This window comes from Remersonia thermophila, chromosome 2 (genome assembly GCF_042764415.1).
Source record: "Remersonia thermophila strain ATCC 22073 chromosome 2, whole genome shotgun sequence".
In the NCBI taxonomy this organism is placed as follows: domain Eukaryota; kingdom Fungi; phylum Ascomycota; class Sordariomycetes; order Sordariales; family Chaetomiaceae; genus Remersonia; species Remersonia thermophila.
Window position 1 is genome coordinate 3,887,656 of NC_092218.1, and position 18,787 is coordinate 3,906,442.

General features: G+C 59.7%; 6 protein-coding genes across 6 annotated transcripts; 4 read left to right on the top strand and 2 right to left on the bottom strand.

The window, feature by feature from the left end:
• Window positions 1-1,005: 1,005 nt before the first annotated feature.
• On the top strand, window positions 1,006-1,579 carry VTJ83DRAFT_2528 (uncharacterized protein; the record flags this gene model as incomplete). The annotated part of the gene is made up of 4 exons (XM_071008808.1): window positions 1,006-1,120; window positions 1,179-1,255; window positions 1,301-1,334; window positions 1,437-1,579. 4 exons carry the CDS (start codon window positions 1,006-1,008, stop codon window positions 1,577-1,579), a joined length of 369 nt encoding a protein of 122 aa, XP_070869068.1.
• Window positions 1,580-1,615: 36 nt separating this feature from the next.
• VTJ83DRAFT_2529 (uncharacterized protein) lies at window positions 1,616-3,105 on the bottom strand (the record flags this gene model as incomplete). The annotated part of the gene is made up of 4 exons (XM_071008809.1): window positions 1,616-1,729; window positions 1,834-2,833; window positions 2,904-2,972; window positions 3,041-3,105. 4 exons carry the CDS (start codon window positions 3,103-3,105, stop codon window positions 1,616-1,618), a joined length of 1,248 nt encoding a protein of 415 aa, XP_070869069.1.
• Window positions 3,106-5,767: 2,662 nt separating this feature from the next.
• On the bottom strand, window positions 5,768-6,329 carry VTJ83DRAFT_2530 (uncharacterized protein; the record flags this gene model as incomplete). The annotated part of the gene is made up of 2 exons (XM_071008811.1): window positions 5,768-6,110; window positions 6,175-6,329. The coding sequence occupies 2 exons, from the start codon at window positions 6,327-6,329 to the stop codon at window positions 5,768-5,770; spliced, it is 498 nt and encodes a 165-aa protein (XP_070869070.1).
• A 3,699-nt stretch (window positions 6,330-10,028) lies between these two features.
• Window positions 10,029-11,731, top strand: VTJ83DRAFT_2531 (uncharacterized protein; the record flags this gene model as incomplete). Its single annotated transcript, XM_071008812.1, has 3 exons — window positions 10,029-10,768; window positions 10,831-11,076; window positions 11,131-11,731. 3 exons carry the CDS (start codon window positions 10,029-10,031, stop codon window positions 11,729-11,731), a joined length of 1,587 nt encoding a protein of 528 aa, XP_070869071.1.
• A 1,564-nt stretch (window positions 11,732-13,295) lies between these two features.
• On the top strand, window positions 13,296-14,867 carry VTJ83DRAFT_2532 (uncharacterized protein; the record flags this gene model as incomplete). Its single annotated transcript, XM_071008813.1, has 2 exons — window positions 13,296-13,427; window positions 13,485-14,867. 2 exons carry the CDS (start codon window positions 13,296-13,298, stop codon window positions 14,865-14,867), a joined length of 1,515 nt encoding a protein of 504 aa, XP_070869072.1.
• A 715-nt stretch (window positions 14,868-15,582) lies between these two features.
• On the top strand, window positions 15,583-17,769 carry VTJ83DRAFT_2533 (uncharacterized protein; the record flags this gene model as incomplete). The annotated part of the gene is made up of 2 exons (XM_071008814.1): window positions 15,583-16,587; window positions 16,654-17,769. The coding sequence occupies 2 exons, from the start codon at window positions 15,583-15,585 to the stop codon at window positions 17,767-17,769; spliced, it is 2,121 nt and encodes a 706-aa protein (XP_070869073.1).
• Window positions 17,770-18,787: the final 1,018 nt, after the last annotated feature.

The following is an 18,787-nucleotide window of genomic DNA, read 5'->3' on the forward strand; positions in this document are numbered from 1 at the left end:
CCTGGGCTCAACGGCTGTGGCTGGTGCTGGGTTGGGCGCCCGGTTGTGCCACACCGAGGGCCGGGATGTCTGTGGCGCGCCGAAGAAACGGGGCAGCTTGGGGCAGCACAAGGCCAGAGACATGTCGGGATAAACACCAGAAACGTCGCCCAACTGCAATGGCAGCCTCACGACTCGAGTTTCACAAAGCCTTTGTGCGCTGACTCTGAGCCTCGTACACAGTTGCGTGCTCCTCGAAAAGCGGGACTCGGCTCGATGATTGGGCGCTGGTGTGCTGTGTGTAAGTGGCATGTCCCAAAACGGCAGTCCAGAGGAGTCGGGGAACCGCCCGGATCACATGAACCGACAAGTTTCACCTTCAGGATGCCTGCAGTGCGGTACGTCTCAAACAAACAAACCAACACGCTCATACTGGTATGCTAGTTACTGTGTACACGGTAGTCGGAACCAAAAAGCACAAACTACCTTACTGCGTACCTATGTACTATAAGTAAAACGCAAAATAAATAAATAATTCAGGTATGATCATTCATTCGCCAAAAATGCCGACCAAGCAACAGCCTGCCACCCGACGGAACCAAGCATGCCAATAATTAACCATCGAGCACGCGCCTACATAGTGTAGACGTCCTCGACTACGCACCATAGACCCATAGGTAGGTACTTATAAGATACCTTGCCCCCCGTATCGGGTAGACAAGCAGGCAAGCCACGCAAAGAGCGACTACCTTCGTCAAGGCGAGGCACGGATTCATCTCATCTTTCACACCACCACACAACCCGGACCCTCTCCTCTACGCCATCGCGCCGCCGCCGCCGCCGCCGCCGCCACCGCCGCCGCCACCCAACGGCAAGCCGCCAGCCCTCCCCCATCACATACCCACGGCAACGAAGCATCATGGAAACGAACGAATCCATGTCAAAATAATCCGTCTCTTCAAGCAAACAAACAAGCTCAAGACGCCTAGCCGCCTTCGTAACGCTCTTGAATCTTGAATGGCAGGCATGGCTGGCACGTCGATTGCACGGACGGGGACAGACGACCCCCTGAGGGCCCCCTTTCCTTATCATGATTATCCGTTGGCCCAAGATGGGAAAGAAATAAAAGAAAACGTACTTCGTTAAGACGTAGGTTATTGACTGGGTAAACATTTGGTAACGTAACGTAGCGTAGGAAGGTCTCGAGAAAGAGACGCAGACGCAGTCCTGTTTTTCCTCGTTCCTCGGCTCCACCCACGTGTACCACCTCCACCATGTTCTCTCTCTCTCTCTCTCTCTCTCGTTAACCTTCGTGTAACAGAGCCGACTTTCTACGGGAATCTGTCAAGGTAGAGGTAGGTTGGGAGAGGGGAAGAGGAAGTCAAGGGAGGAGGAGGAGGAGATTTGGGAGGGGGGGGGGAGAGAATGGCTGACGCTGACCCCGACTCCCCCAGAAGAAAAGCACCAACCCTTGGTAGCGTTACTGCACTACCAAAGCCGAGGATCGTCAGGGAGGTTGTTTGTTATCCAGATGGACAACGGGCGTAAAGGAAAGAACGTTGTGCCGGTGCAGAAAAGACCGGGCAGTTGTTGCGGATGAGAGAGCGCGGCGTGCGTTCGCAACAGGATATGTTCTTCAGCAGAACCTCATCATGTTCGAAGGGGCAGCCTGTGCCGCAGCGGCGGCGGCCGCCGCCACGCGCTCTTGGATCCGCTTCTCTGTCGAAACGTATAGTCTGTCCAGGTAATCCTGAGGTGTTTTGTCAGCGATCGTGGATGAACAGGAGAAACATAAAGGCCTGCCATCCCAGGGGGGGGGGGGGGGGGGGACCAAGACCGATCAAGGAAACCCACCATGGCCTGCGCATCCTTCAGGATCTTGGCCACCTGAATCCCTGCCGAGATCTGCTGCAGGATATTCCGATCGTCCTTGAGCGGCCTCCCGCCGTTCTTGGCCGCGCTGTGACGCATCTCGAGCGAGTTCTCCAGCACCGTCACAAACTGCTTGATCTGCCCGTCGTACAGCACCCGCGCGGGGATGCGGCGCTTCGTCGCTAGCCTCTTCAGCAGGTACACCCACTCGGCCCACTCGCGGTCCTGCGGCCTCTCGACGGGGCGGGCGTCGTGCGTCAGCGGGATGGGGAACTGGTACTTGGCGATGAAGTCGTAGGCGCACTGCGACAGGCGGTCGTTGACCTGGTTCAGCACGCTGTCCTGCTCCTGCACCAGCAGGTGCGTCGGCATCCGGGGGAGCTCGCGCTCCTGCAGCGCAATGTACTCGGGCGGCGGCGGCTTGAGGAACTGGTGCGGCCCGTCGAACTCGTCCCGGTTGGACGGCCGTCGTTGGCCCCGCGTCCTGTTCCTCTCCGCCCCGCCTCCGCTCCCTGCCGCGCCGTTTAGCCTGCTGCTGCTGTTCTTGCTGCTCGGCCGCGGCGGCGCCACGGGTCCGGGACCCGGCATGGCGTTGTCCAGGGAGTAGTCGGAGAGGCTCGGCGACGCGAGGTCGTCCACCGAGTCTGACGGCGAATACCTTCCGCCGCGGCTGCTCTGGTACGGCCCGGGCGTCCCCCTCGGGATGCTCTGCTGCGACGGGGGTGGCGGCGGCGGCGGTGGGGGGAATGCTGATGGCGGCTCCCAACCCCATATCCCGGCGGCGCTCCGGAAGCTGTTCTGGCTTGACGCGTGGGCAGGGTAGGATGACTGGGCCTGGGCCGTCAAGGCAGGGGTGCATGACGGCACGGGGGTGAAGGAGCGCTCAGCCGGGGTTCGCCGGGGCGGGCCGATGGGTCCTGGCGTGTAGGTGCCCGGCAAGTTCAGCGTGGATGCAGCGCCAGCGCCTTGGGACAATAGTACGCTTGGCCAGCCTGTTATTCTCGGTGCCCTGGACACGGTGCGCGGCGAGCAGTGGTGATCGGCCATCTTACCTCTGCGGAAGGGACGGTGTGCTGCCCGTGTCGAACCGGGAGCTGTAGAGCCGATTCTCAAAGAGCGGGCTTGTATCGCCGTCAGCTGCCGCGTCCCTCTCTCCTGTCGCGGGGGCATGTGAGGAGGTCGTCCACACCTTCTCGAAGCGAGCCACCGGTCGTTGGTCGGCGGTGCCGGCGGCCGATAAGCAAAGTCTGCCATGGTTCTCTTTTTCTTTCTCTTCTCCCGGGTTTTCACTCCTGGGTCGCCGATGCTGGATCTATTCCTGGGTCGAGATCTCCTGGTATGGGTCCAAATTGGGCTTCCGTGCCGCGGGTGGCACGCTAGTTCACCGCACAGATAGCTTCGGCACCCTGGAAACAACCGATGAAAAAAAAAAAAAAAAGAATAACACAGAAACCCCGTAAACTGAGGAGGAAAAAAAAACAAGCCTTGATACAAAGGAAACCACGGCGGTTGATCAATCTCGATCCCGTGGCCGGCCCGATGTCAAAAAGAAAAAAACCTGTGACCGGGATGTCCTGGGATGGCGGTTACGGTCCAAAAAAAAAAATACCAAGGGATCCACGGGGGCGGGTGGGCAAAAGAGCTTCGCCGGTCCGAGTCCACGGTGGGTGGGCGGTAGGTAGCAACACTTGGATGATCCGGCGGGTTGGTTTTGGCCGGAATTTGACGGAGGCTGACCGACCGACGAGACTGGTGATGATGTGTATTTGTATTGCACCTCTCCGGCGGGGACGGTGACGACGTGGCTAGGCGGGGATGATGTTGAACGAACCCGGGCACACGGAGACGGTAGGCTGGAGAGAGACCACGAATGGTTCTTTCACGGCAGAGACCATATATGTTCCAGCTAGGTAGAGGGCGAGGCGGCGGCCAGGTTTGATGCTGTCAACCCAGAGCTTACAACAGCTCAGAGTTCAGGGGGAAAAGGGGGGGAGGGGGGTTCCGGTCCAGGGCACACAGATCCGAGCATTCATTGTGAGACGACAATGTATGGGGGAACCGCGCCAACAATGTGTCTGGCGCTCCCCCGGGGCTTAACAGCGAGTGCACGCACGCTCAAGCTGCGGTCCGCCCTGCGGCCATTATCCGGGGAGGGGAGAAGGAAACTGGGTCTGGGGGACACGGGGTGACGGGGGACGAGGGCGAGGCGGGAGGAGACGTCTGGCGCCGGTTTGTGGGTGCGTGGGTGAATGAAGTCGCGCATGCAGCGCCAGCTTCGTGACCTCCTTGGCACTGGGAGGTGGAGCATCCAGCAACCAGCCGGGAAGGCGATTTGCCCATGGCGAAGCGGGATCACAAGCGATCATGACCCCCATCTAAAGTGGCGGTCCAGGGCTTCCGTGGCAGAGGACCCAGATGCTGACAACATCCAATCGAGAACGGACCGCGGGGTCCGCTGCCCACTCATGGATGCCTTTCGATCGGCCATGTTGCGATACCCGTCGCAGGGCCGGGTGCGCGGTGAGACGGCGAGATGGAAGCCGTCGAGTCGAGTCGAAGGAGCGGGCATGGGGGAATTGGTCAGGTAGCGTTGGGCGCCGACAGGGTCTTGGAGCACGTTTCCCGCCGGCGCCCAATGCCCAGACACTCCGGTTGCCGTTATTGGTGCCAGGACATCTCGTCCGTCCCGAACGATTGCTTTGACGGCACGATATGATTCGGAGCACCGTCGCACGTTGGGCAGAGACGCGCTTCGCTGTGCGCGCGCCCAACCCGCCGCAAGCCTCTGCCGTCTTGTTCCTGGTGCCACGCATGCTGTCTCAGATGCGCTTCTCTTCTTCTGGGCCAGCCCGGGGCCGGGGAGCTCCACCGCCGCCGGTCAAATCCCTGCAGCCTCCCGCCGCCCTCGGCAGTCTCACCTTTGTATCTTAAAGAGGCCCGGCAAGCCACCGATGGCACTTCCATCCCCCTTCCAGAACCGGAATTCTTGATGCCCGGTAGACGGCAACATGCCGAACTGGGCCCGGCTTGGCCGAGAACGGTCCTGCAGCTGAGCAAATCGAGTGCTGTGTGCACCGCGCTCACGTGCTTGTCCGCCGCTTGAAACAGCATCATCATCATTCAGCACCCAGGTCTCCCACCGTTTTCTTTTTTTCTTTTTTTTTTTCTCTTTTTCTTTTTTCCCCCTCTTTTCCATCCAGGCTTGTTTTGATCAGGCCTTTTTTTTTTCTTTTAAAGAAAAACAAGTTTCACGAACATACCCTTGGAGACCCGGGCTGCATCTCTCTCTCTCTCTCTCCCTCCCTCTCTCTCTCTCTCCAGCCAGGATCAAAAGGACGTCGGACCATCACTCACCCTCTCTCCCTGCTACAACCTGCCGCCAGGTTTGGACTCTCCATGGTGTAGACACCCGGAATCTTCCACGCGGATTGGGGCCCATGGTAAACGCAAATGAGCAATCCAAAATGAACTGGTAAGGTAGATGTTAGGGGATGTCGCGTCTAGGACAATGACGTCACCACCACCCGGTGCGTGTAAGTTGCACTCGCTCGGTGTGATGGGCCCAAGACCCGAGCGTCTCGGGGTCGGCATGTTGTGATGCCGAGCTTGCCAGACCGGCATGCATCCCCAAGGCCGAGCTGTGTTCTCCTCCGGACAGGTTCATTTCCAGAACGGCGATGGACATGGACAACACCTGGACTTCGCCGTACGACCGTGGGCCGGCGCCCGATCTAGGACGTTAACTAGCACGTAGGCACGCACAGGACTCTCCCGGTACAGCACCAGACGTGTCGACATCCTCTTTTCCTCTCCAAGTTGGAGCCATCCTCAAGCAAACGGGTTTCTGTCGGTCTCTGGCAGGGACATTGACGTCGCGCAGCGAGCCTGGTGGTCGTTAGAGACGGCAAGCTCGCTTTCACGCGCCGGATTGTGCATCGTGCCAGGCAGATGCGTTGGTTGTGAGTATGCCCGTCGTTTCTTGGAGGATCTGGTCTTCTCTAACCCTGGTGGTAGGACGTCGGATGAGGCTCTTGTTGCGTCTGTATGTGGGCACGAAAAATGACGGCTGGCTCTGGCGATGGCAACGGCTGGACCTTATTGCCTTCAGGACTCGGTGATGGGAGAATCGATCCGTTCTTTCGACCTTTCCGTGGGACGGCTGACAAGTCTGGATGCCGCGGCAATGGAAGCTGAGTTGAGCGTCATGAGGAGCATGATCTGCCTCTTGATATTCGGAGCTAACCCAACGTTCAGTCGCCCTTGTTCCTGTCGGTTGCATCAGCACCTTACGGCGACCATCGCCCGTCTCCTCTTCTGACGGACCCTTGTCTCTCTTGGAGAATGCCCAACTCCGCAATGGCCTTGATACCCCTCGACGATCGAGACACGCCCCCGTCTCGAGGAGCGGACGGCCTTTTTTGGGCAATCCGCGGGGAGAGGTTCAGGCAGAGATGCCCCTCCTTATGTCCTCTCGACATGCCGTGTTTTGCGGAGGCGACGAACGAGAGAGAGAGAGGGGGAGAAGCTGGGGCTCATCAAGGTGTCGACTCGAGACTGGGCAGCGAGGAACGTGTTGGGCAATGACCCGGAAGGTTGAGACTCGACATGAACCGTGCAGGCCACGGTTACCTGTTGTCTATCAGGCCGGTGTGAAAGGACCGCTGCTGATTATCTCGGAGCATCTGGATGATTTGTAATGCAATCAAGGTCAGAAAGGACGACGGTTGAGAAACGACACTAACTCAACCCGTTCGCAGGTTCAGACGTCCCTTGCCATAGGACAGACGCCCGATGCAGGAGGGCGGCAATCGCGGAACACGACATCGGATTCCGGAGCCCCATCGGCACGTGCAGCCAGTTCATCCCCTCCTCCCCACCCCAACGCCGACACACACGCGCCTCGATGCCGGGACGAGGGGTTTGGCCTTCCCAGAACGTAACATCTTGTTCATGAGCCAAGCCGTCATCGCGAAGCAAAGCAATCAAGTCTTGCCACACAAGCAGCCGGTCATCGCCAGGCTGGCCGTGATAGCAACCATCTCCGAGCCGGCTGGGTGGGGTCGGCACGGTCTCGATCCCGACGACGGACGGCGCGCGGAGGGGGCGGGTGAGGACTTTGCCGTCCGTCATCCTCCCAGGACAAGTCAGATTTCAAGCTCAACTGTGTTCGTCGAATCGGTGAACGGGTGGGTGGCGATCCGCCACTGAGAGCCTCGCCGCCAAGCTGTTGACAAGCAGGCTCAGCGCCGAACAACAAACAACCCCATCGCCGTGATGGTGGTGTGGGAGTGGCCATCCGACGGCCAATTCCCATGCGGCTTGAGCCGCATTGGTTGATGCAGCTTGTTGCTGGCAATCGACAGGAGGAGGGGCAGCGCGGTGACATTGGCCAAGACGATTGGCCAAGACGTCTGGTTCTCCCCATCATCTCTCTTCGACTGGCGCGGCTCTGCTGTGCTTCTGGCGCGTTCGCGTGACGGTGGCCTGATCGTGAGCCGCCGGCCAACCACAACACCACGGGCCCTCCAAGGACCATAACATTCCGTCGCGCCTTTATTTTTCTCGATCCCACAACGCTCGCGTATCTGGCCGACTGCTTGCAGCAGCAGCATTGCCGCACAATTCCGACGCAGCTGCATCTCCAGAACGGCCTGATAGATTTGGTTCCGATGGTGAGGTTCCCGCGAGCTGGCGGCTCTCGCGGGCTTTGCACCTTTCTGCTCCTCCGTTGCGGCGGCATCTCTGAGTTGTTCACTTTGCAACGCTGCCCTTTTCGTTCCAGACCTTCCCAGTGCTTTCCATGGCGAGGCAGGATCGCGAGAGAGCGGCGAATACGGAAGCCGAATTGCCCTCCTTCCCCTCATGATGGGCCGGGCGAGTGGGCTAGTTCGTCTGCAGCGATGCGTTGGCATCTCGTCTGCTGCACGACCCCTGCAAGCGTTGCAGGCTTAGCGGAGGCTGCCGGGCGTGATAGGTGGGAAGGGCGTCGTCCGCCCCGCCCGAGACCACCCCACAGCGTCAACAGAAACGCGGGCCCAGCAAATCCAGACGCCCTATGATAGCGGTCTGTGGTGCTGGGGGGGGCCGGCCGGCCTATGGGAGACGCAGCTGGCCGGTGCCAACTCAGCAGTGGCAGATTGTGACAGGCCGACGACGCGCAGTTCGAGGGTCACCCAGGCCGCGGATTGGCGAGGCAAAGACGCGAAAGTGCAGCAGCGTGCAGAAGGATGCAGGAAAACGTCAAGCCGCAGAGAGGGGATGACGGCACGGTAAGGAGATGATGGTGGGCAGGAGCGAGAATGAAGCGGGGCTGCGCAATATCGCGGGAACGGGCACAGACGAAGAGACGCAAGGCAAAGAGCAGCAAAATCTCGCCAGGATTAAAAACCGAACTCCCCCTTCTTCCTCCCCCGACTGGCTGCCCCTTTCCTCTTCTCTCTCGAGCTAGAGCCCAACGACCCGCAGCATTCCTGCCCAATCCTCGGGAAAAAAACCACTCATCGCTCTTCGCTTGCTCCTTGCCGGCTCCCCCCCCCCTGCCGTCACGCTTTCCTCTTGGCCTTGCCCGGCTCTCTTATACGCCAATTCCTTCCTCTCTCCCTCCCGCCGATCTGCTCCCGCTTTCCTCCCTCTTCCTCAGGTCTCCAGAGTTCATACACTCCACCAGAGGAGAAGAGCAAAGCTGTTCAGACCCGGTGTCTATTGGACGGCATTCTCATCATCAACCCAACCCCTGGATTTTCCACTCTTCCCCTGCCATAGGGATCGGGACACACGGGAGCCCCCGTTGTGTCAACACATCTTGAGCACTTGAGTTTGCTCATTTTCCATCCGGAACCATGCCTGGATACACCGACGAAGTCCACACCCCCGCGAGGTATTTTGCACTGTTTTCATTTGTCGCCTGGGAGGTCCTTGTGTTTTTTTTTCGTTTTAGTCCTGTTGCGTTCAAATCATGTACCTTTTTTTCTGTTTTGTTTTTTGGTATTTTCTCTCTTGTTTTCCTGGACACCTCAGTGAGGAACCGAACACCCCTGGAGAGCCGACAACACTCGTCCCTGGAGAATCACCTGGAGCGCCCGAGGATCAATTGCCTGGACTGTCTATCTCCCTGGATTTTTCCCCTGGATCTTTCCTGGATTCTGGATTCTGGCCTACCCTGGATTTCCCTGGAGAACTTTCGCCCTGGAGACTTTCCCCTGGACTGCTCGCAACCGCTGGATCCTACTACGAACATGACCTGGTGAACCCGACTCGTCCGAGTCGTGGTTGTGGAACACGATCAACCTGACGGGCTCCCCCGGCCCAGACGGCGGTCGATGATACATTGTTGTCATCACCTAGGCTCTTCGGAGCTGAAAGAGTAAGTATCGCCCATCCTCGTTGCGGACTATGTTACTCGACAGTCGACGACCTCTCGATCTTAGCCCTGGATGCCACCTTCACGCTCCCAACCCCGTCAACCTCGCTGGATAGCCTTGGAAAGCCTGGATTTCAACCTCTGGCCCTGGATTCTCTTTCCAATTCGCCCTTCCTGGAGGATGTCTGCATACAAACGATCCTGGGTTTTTCCTGCATCTCCCATCATTTCGACCTCAGGAGCATACTCTGGACGACCCAACATTTTTGTCCCCTGGATATCTGAACGCCCTTGGACCCCTCGGACCTTTCCCCTGGGATATTGTGGATCAACAACCTCGGAGGCCCTGGAACTTGCCCTGGATTTTTTTTTTTTTTTTTGCAAATGCTATTGACGCATCTTCTGGACGCTGTCCAAAACCACACGTGGACCACAGGACACGGCTGGTCGACTGTCTCAGGCGCCTGTTGTAAGGCCCGACGGTCATGTCGACCAGAACTACTACTGCCCTTTCTGGATTTCCCTGGATTTTTTCTTGCGCCCTAGATTGCCCTGGATGTTCTGCTTTTTCTCCCGGATTTTTTCAAATATTCTCTACTGGATGACCACTCGGAAACTCTGCCTGCTCAGCTGGTTTGTGACAATCCCTCCTGTGACGCCCTCCATGCTTCAACTAACATGCCGCCCACAGGAACAAAGTTGTGCCATCTGATGCCGTTTCCTTTTTTTTTTCGTCGCTTGACAAGATTACCAGAGATGTGGATAAACAGGACACTAACTCTTCCCCAGCGAGTACAGCTTTGCCCAGACCACCAACATGCTTGCATCCAATGCCCCCGGGATGTTTTCCTATTGTCAAACAGCACCAGCGGACCTGACCGGTTCGTCCTGGGATACGACGGTTGAAGGATCACAGAACTTCCATGACCTTGATGCCTCGGAGTATTACCCCGGAGACACCGAGGACTTTGTTCTTCCCTTTGGCCAAAGCAGCCCCAAGACGGATTTGGACGCCGTGGATGACTTTCAGGCCCGGTGGACCGTCGCCGAGAGCAAGGCTCTGAAGGCGGAGCCGATGCGGAGAGGTACCTCGCACAGCTCTACCGTCAGCAGCCACCGGAACCGGAGCTCCAAGGTTTCGGCCCAGTCAGTCAAGAAGCCCCGGCCCAAGGTTCAGACGACGATGGCTCAGACGTCTGCCTTCAGCCAGGGCCGCGCCATGGACGTGCAGCAGTATCTTTCTCAGGACCTGGATACCCTGTCTGTCTCGCCCCAAGTGAACGGCGCTGCCTTTTACTCGGGGCTCGTGGGATACCCGGACGGATTGCCCTATCCCGGCGTGCTTGACGCCATGAGCCAACACGTCAACCCCCAGATCTTCGACGCCGGCATGATGGCCGCTTCGCCGCACACCTGGGGCTCGCTGAGCCCCGTGGAATCCCGCCTCTCTTCGCCCGGTCTTCAGGATGGCGCGGACGACATGTGGTCGGCTCCGCCCTCTGCTACCTCCCCGGGAGGGAGCCAGAGCTCGCCCTCGCTTCCCAGCCAGTCGCCTAGGTACGTTGTAGCTACGCCGCCTTTTGACTCTTTGACCTTCTTCTCACACTTCTGCGAACCAGGATGACCCGGAAGCTGGATGGCTCCCAGTTCATGACCTCGGACATGGTGGGCAGCATGGGTGACGACACCTTCGCGCTGCCCCATGCCGCCTTCAACTCTCGCCGCCCGAGCGGCGAAGGCGAGTCGGCCAGGGACCACCCTCTCTACAAGAACGCGTTCCCGCAGGCCGACGGCCTTTTCCACTGCCCGTGGGAGGGCCAGGCCAACTGCAACCACAAGCCCGAGAAGCTCAAGTGCAACTATGAGTAAGTTAGCCCGAGTTCCGAGCCGCCCCGGCGGTTGGCTGACCTTCTCCGCAGCAAGTTTGTCGACTCCCACCTCAAGCCCTACCGCTGCAAGGTGGACGGCTGCGAGAACGCCCGGTTCTCGTCGACAGCCTGCCTCCTCCGGCACGAGCGCGAGGCTCACGCCATGCACGGCCACGGCGAGAAGCCTTACAGGTGCACCTACGAAGGCTGCGAGCGTTCCATCCCGGGCCATGGCTTCCCGCGGCAGTGGAACCTGAGGGACCACATGCGGCGCGTGCACAACGACAACGGCGCCGCCCAGCCGTCGTCTCCGCCGGCCTCGGGAGCGGCCACCTCGACCCGGGGTCGCAAGAGGAAGAGCGACACCCAGGACAAGCCGTCGGGCCAGGAGAAGATCAGCTCTCGCAAGTCTTCGAGCAAGGCTTCCTCGGAGTCGAGCGCTCCCAAGCAGCCGGAGGTCGTCTCCAACCCGGAGATCGACCAGTGGTACGAGCACCAGAGGGCGCTCCAGACCTACATTCAGAGCTTCGGCCAGCCCGACGACCCCCAGAGCCTCCAGTACATCCGGGACGCCCAGGAGCACCTCAACGCCATGGGCAAGATCTCGCACGGCCTTGTCCAGGGATCCCAGCGCCGCTCGTGGAGGTCGTGAAGGACAAGAGCCTGCAAGCGCGGATTCTCTCTGCGTTTCCAGGGCTTGTCCAGGAGGCCCCGTGGCTCCCGACGCTCGCCGCCATGGCCGCGCCCGGGCACGGCGCTCCTCCTGCCGGTTCACGCACCGACAGGCCGTGGAGGTCACGCTGGATGACCTGACCTGCCTTTCGACGCAAGGCGAGGCATGTAGATGAGGCGGTTTCCCTTGTCCGGGCACACGTCGATGAGGGTCTTCCCTGTCCGCGCACACGTTGATGAGGCCTTTCCTTGTCCGTGTACGCGTTGATGGGGGGGGCGATTGCTTGTCCGTGTAAACGTCGAGAAGGGGGTTTCCTTGTCCGTGCCGCCTGTGTCCAACGGGCATGTCGTCCACGAGACCTCAGGAAGGAAAAGCAAAAGAAAAGAAAAACCATAGAAGGAGAGGTGGAAAACAGAACACAGATGCTCGGAGCCATAAATTGGCTTTGGGAATGGTGCAGCCTCGTCTACGATACGAGGCAATTGGGAGGAAGGCACTGGCTTATGATGTTATGAGTCATGACTAACGACCTTTTTCTTTTTGGATCTCTTGGGATCGGGATGTTTGGCTGTTTGTTTTCTTTGCAAATAAAATCTGGATTGTACTTTAGACAGTATGTGGCAACATTGGCGGTTTTCTGGAATGGCGTTGTTGGTTTCCGGTGTGTATCTTTGGGTACGGGAGGGTCATTCTTCGCGCACTAGAGCAACGAACCTGGTACTCTCATCGCATGTACATGGAGTTTGAATAACTACCTAACTCGGGTAATTTTGCCGACTTCACCTTGGGTCTCTGTGTTCGGGTCCTCGACATGTCACGCTTTCATCATGTTAGACTTCTTGGCTGTTACCTCAGCAAGCGGCCGCGTGCAAACCATAGCCGCAGCCAGGAGTACATACTGTAACTACCAGGCAGTAAGGCTGGTGGATCGGAACGAGCCGGGACTTCGATGCCGCGGCCCTTGGTGAGCTCCGACCCCGACACGGCGGTTCGAAACCCGGAGCCGAACAACAGGGGCGATGTTAGCTGAAAACGGGAAAGAAGGTGTTTTTCTACCATCGAACGCTCTTTATTTAGCCTTGGAGCAGAGATTAGACAGGGTTTTGGTTGCTTCGTCTCAAGAGTTGAAACAACAGTGCCCCCCCCTGGCCAAGCTCCAGGACCAACCTGACTCCGCATGGCTGGCGCGCTGCAACATAAGCAGCGCCACGGCCGAAGGATCTCTGGGTTTATGGGGAAATATTGTCTTGTCGCAGCACCCCTTGGGGCAACGTTAGGCGAGAGGGCACCAAGTGAAGACACAACTCACTGTGCATTGGGGACTTGGTTGGCTACAAGTACACTTGCGTCTTGGATATCTACCTTACCTAGGCTTGGGGCCCATTGAGCTCGTCGAGTTTATTTTTGCCATCTTTGTCGATGCTTGGTTAGGTGAGACCAGACGAAGGGGTCGACATCGGCTCGCACAGCGAGTTTGCTGATTGCGAGGTAAACGGAGGACGCGAATCCGACTCCCGTCTGTTGCAGCGTTTCAACTTTTACAATGAGGGCTTCACTCCGGTCCTCTCTCTTGCTGTCCTGGCCGCTCCTGGCCTGCTGCGAGCCGCATCACGCTTCGGCGTGCGATCTTGGGGATGCGCCTACGGCCGTCGCATGGCCAGTTTGCCCAGCGGTGGTGAGCCCATTCTCGAACCCCTTTGCCCACCTGGGGCCGCGCTGACGAGCGTTTCAGTGCGAGAACGGAGGCTGCGGCGACCGAGGACTGGACGCCTGGACGCATAGAGAGCCATGCCTTCGGAACCCCGGCTCAGAGCAGCCCATCTGTGTCTTCACCGACATCAGCTTCGCTGGCGGGCGGGGCATCTCGGTCGTGACGACGCCGGAGCGGGCCCGGTATCTCGCCTCGATCCCGGCCTTTACGGACCCTGCCAACACAAGGGTCCTCAATCCGCCTCTGCCAGGGACTCCCGAGGCCGCCGCTCCGAGGACGAAGCTCTACGAAATACGCGAGGTGCCTGGCAAAGGCATGGGCGTCGTGGCTACGACCTTCATCCCTCGCGGGTCGCTCATCATGGCGAACACGGCCTCCGTCATGACCGACTACCGCGCGTTCAACGAGCTCACCAAAGACCAATACGCCGCCCTCCAGGCCGCGGCGGCCTCTCAGCTACCCGTCGCTCACCGCAGCCTCGTCCTCAACCTCTCGGCCCACGACCCGGCGGCCGCCTCCACCCTGCCCCAGCCCGAGCTCGTCGAGCGCATCATGGCCATCAACTCGTTCGACATCGACCCCCTCTCCGACGCCGATCCGGAGCGGCACTACAGCTTTTTCACCCTGTTCCCCGACATCGCGCGCATCAACCACGACTGCCGGCCCAACGCCGAGTACCTGTTCCTCGGCCCGTCGACCCTCGCGCAGGCCATCCACGCCGCGCGCGACATCTACCCGGGCGAGGAGATCTCGGTGTCGTACCTCAACCCGCTCCAGACCCGCGCCAAGCGGGCCGCCCGGATGCGCGAAACGTGGGGCTTCGACTGCGCGTGCCAGGCGTGCTCGCTCCGGGGCCGCCTCGCGCGCGAGTCGGACGAGCGCGTCGAGGCGATCGGCTGGCTGCACGGCGAGCTGAGCGAGTGGTCCGGCTCGCGGGCCGAGAGGAGCGAGCGCGACGACCTCGCCATGGCGGAGCTGCTCGTCGCGCTGTACGAGCTGGAGCGGCTGTGGTGCCTCGTGCACGAAGGGTACGTCCTGGCGGCGCTGGCGCACAACGCCGCGGGGTCGGCCTGGGACGCGATGCGGTATGCGCGACGGGCGCTGGACTGGGGGGTGCCGATGGTCGGGGAGGAGGACGAGGACATGAAGGAGATGGCGAAGCTGGTCGAGTCTCCGTGGGGTCACTGGAGCTGGCGGTGGCGGCGGGAGCGAGAGAGAAAGCGCCAGGAGCAGGAGGAGGCGATGGCGAAAAGGAGGGAGACGGAGAAGGGAACGGCGGCGGAGCCGGGGAAGGGGAGGAGGCAGGGGACGGTCAAGAGGGTGGAGGTGCCTGATGGACCGCTGGGCTATGAAAAGGTGCGGGAGATTCTGAAGAGGAATTTGGAAAAGTACCTTGGGTCGTGATGCTTGAAAGGGAGAGGGACCTCTGGTTTCTTGGATGTGCTTTGTCTCAACACCCACGAACCTTTTTTTTTTGTTTTGTTTTTTTTGTAATATATGAATATGAATGTAAGTAACTACAGGCGATCCTTGATCGGAGTTGGTACAAGATCCTGCCAAGTCTCCGTCGCCTACCATTTCGATGAATGCATCATGATGCCCTCTCCTTTAGGGATTGCGTAAGGACTCTCTCTCTATCTAGGTTCTAATATTTACCAACAAAGTCGTGCCCTCGAGTCCTGTCCACCTCATGGGTATCGTACGTACGATACATACCTGACTGATCCCGGGCCGCTAGAGCCCTCCCTGATCGCGTACCGTACCGTACCGCTAAACGGGGAGGTCATAGTGGAGTGCGGGGCCCAGAGGGGTCCGGAGGGGTCCATTGTGTGATGTCACCCCACCCCCGCCAGGTCCCGTCAGTCCCGTCCCGTCAGGTTGTTCACGGGGCGCGGTTCAGTTGTTTGTTCCAACTTCTCAGGTCCTCCCCGTCACCACACACACACACACACGCACACACACACGCCCTCATCTCACCGCCAACCCGGTGACCTCTCATCTCTCCGCAGAGAACCAACAGCATTGCTTTTTCCATCCGGGCCACGTCTGCATCCTGCATCCAGCCGCATTCCTTCTGATCCACACCGGGGGACCGAGCTAACCTTACCACCTCGACGTCATGCCCGACAGCCCACCCCAACCCGGCCCGGCCAAGGCCATCGAGGCGATCCGCGAGGCACGTCCGCCCGCCACAGATACCTTTACCTACCTCGCCATCGTCGAGACGAACCTCTGCCCCGAGGCCCTGCCCGCCCTCCACGAAGTGCTCCAGGATGCCCAGCTGACCCAGGAAATCGGCTGGGACCTGGTCTACAACCTGGTCAACCTGCCGGGATCTGACTCGTGCCTCGAGACGGTCGCACGCCTGGGCAACCCGCGCGAGGTCATCCTCAAGGTTCTGGAGGCGCTGGAGCTGCTAGGCTCTGCCGAGAGCCGCAAGGAAGACCAAGACCAAGAAGAGCAGCACGCCGAAGGCGACGAGAACGACGAGGGCGCGGACAAGGAGACGTCGGCGAGGAGAGCCCAGAGCCCGGCGGACGCCGTGCCCTTTGCCCGCAAATTCATCACGCTCCTGGGGATGCTGGCCATCCTCCACAAGCGCATTCGCACGCGGCATCCGAGCCGCTTCCTCGCCCAGACCCTGCAGACCGTTCTGCGGACGTACCGCCCGAGCCCGGACATGACGGCCGCCGTTGTCAACCTCGTGCGCAGCCTGTCGCCTCCTCGCCGCCGCCGCCCGCCGCTGCCCACTCGCTCGTCGAGCGTCACCGTCATCAACCTGGACGTGGACGCAAGCGGCGATGGCGGCGACGCGCCGTCCTCCAAGAAGAACGCTCCGGATCCCGAGGCCGACGTTCCGGATCGCCCGGCCGGTCCCGACGGCGAAGGCCCGGACGGCCTCAGCGAGGACCCGCTCGAGAACGCGGTGCAGCAGCGCCTGCTGCTGAGCTTCGTCACGTGCATCCTCGAGGTCTACGTCAATGCCAACGAGCTCGCCTGGGCGCCGCGCCTGCTCGAGTTCTACCACCCGGGCAGGGTCGTGCCGGGAAGGCGGACGCTGCTGGCGGCGTTTCGCGAGGAGCAAGAGCTCCAGGCGAGGGATTCGATCGTCGGGAGGTTGGAGGTGAGCCTCGTGCTTTGACTGAACGTTGCCCCGCCAGAAAGGCGTGTCTAACCAGCGGTTTTGCAGGCCCTCGTCAGCGATCTCGGCCTCGCTTCGTGCTCCAAGGCCTTTGTCCAGCGCATCTGCGACGGCCCGATGCACAGCGACCCGCTCGAGAACCCCGACCTCTCCGGCCCGGAGAGCATCCCGCTATCGACGGGCGGCTGCGTGTGCCTGGTGGCCTACTGGGTCTTTTCGGCGGCCGTCTTCGACGCCGGCGCGACGCGGCCCGACCCGGAGATGCACATCTTCCCCGAGCACTTTGCCATGCTCGACAAGTTCCTGCAGGACGACGCGCACGCCGTCATCCAGCGCCGCGCCGGCACCGTCGAAGCCCTGGTGGCCCTGGGCCTGTGGCTGCACAGCGCCGGCCGCGTGTCGACCGACCCGACCTCCCCGCTGGCCAACCCGACCGGCTCTCCCGAGGACCCCACCTCGGACTTTATGCGATACACCCACCTCGCCACCCTCGTTGCGCTGTACCACCCGTCCCTGCGCGTCCGCGACGCCGCGTGCGCCCTGGCGGCGGCCGTCCTGCATGCCGACCCGGAGGACGACGACCGCCTCCGCATCCTCGAGGACCTGCTCGAGAACTGCATGTTTTCCACGCTCAAGGCCCGCGCGGTCGCGTGGCTGTCCGAGGAGATCATGGCGGCGTCCAAGGCCGACAAGGGGAAGCAGCCCCAAGGCAACCTCTTTGCGACCCCGCTCGCCCTCGAAACGCTGCAGTACTTCATCTTCCCGCCCCTCGCGAACCTTGTCGACCTCAGCCCGGACGAGCTTTCCGAACACCTCGCTGCTGACATGCCGTTCCTGCTGCAGGCGGTGAACTTTGCCCTGCTTTTGTGGGGATCCTCGGCCCCTGCGACGACGACGGGCACGGAGAAGAAAGAGAGCCCCTGGAAGCATGTGGTCCCGGCCAACATGGAGGCTGCGGTGCGGGAGAGGTGGTTCGAACCCCTTTCCGAGGCGGTTAAGCGTGTTGGACAGAGCGGACCGGAGCCGGAGAGCGACAAGGGCGCAGCGGAGCAGGCCGCCGGACAGCCAGGGCTGGCCCTTCGCGGCGGGGATATTGCGGTGCTGAAGGAACGGATCGGGAGGTTAGAGGCCTTGGGCGCGTTCCCGATAGGCGGGGAGGCGTAGCAAGGTAAAAACAAAGAACACAAGAAAGAAAAAGATACCGGGATGGCGGGGAGGGCTAGGAGGGCCAACAGGGCAGAAAACGGTACCTTTGGGGCCTTGGGATGCGGACTCGGGACGCAGTCTTCCGGTATGGAATGGGGGATGGAAAAGAAAAAAAAAAAAAACAATACGCCATGTAAGACAGGAATCATGTGTAGCACAGTACCACAGAGAGTAAGGTCTAGTACTGAGTACACAATATAGCATGATAGGTCCACTACACCATGTCCTGTGTACTATATTGTGTACATGTACGTAGTACTTAGTGTAGTACTACAGTACTAGTACACAGTACACCATCTACGATACCCATGGCTTCCTGGTTGGGCAACAAAAACAAGACAAGCAACAAACAAATGTCTTGGCAACGGCTGCAAGTCTCCACTTCGACAGCGAGGGTGGTAGGGATGCATCAGGGGAGTCCCCTGTTGGAGTTCTTGTCCCTGCTCTTGGCCCCTGTCGGGATGATGTCATAGACCTACTACTAGAGGACGACAGGCTTTCAGATCCATCTCATGGTCAATTTCATGCCGTTGATGACATATTCCCGAGGTGAGCATATCATCTTGGACTGTCGTTTGAGCTTCTCTTTGTTTTTGTGAGAAGAGGCAGGACTAGCCGGTGGATAATACGACAAAAGCAGACGCAATCGACAGAGAAAACACCCCAACATCTGTCCAACGTTGTTTTCTTGTTCTTTTGTTTATATCCGACTGTTCTTGACCGGCTCCAACGCAGGAACAGGAGGAAGCATTTCCTCCTGCTGGAGTGTGTCTAGGTACATTACCTGCCTACTTACCTACCTGCCTACCTACCTGCCTACCTACCTACCTACCTACTACCTACCTGCCTACCTACCTACCTACCTACCTACCTACCTACCTACCTACCTACCTACCTACCTACCTACCTACCTACCTACCTACCTACCTACCTACCTACCTACCTACCTACCTACCTAGGTTAGGTACCTGAGCTT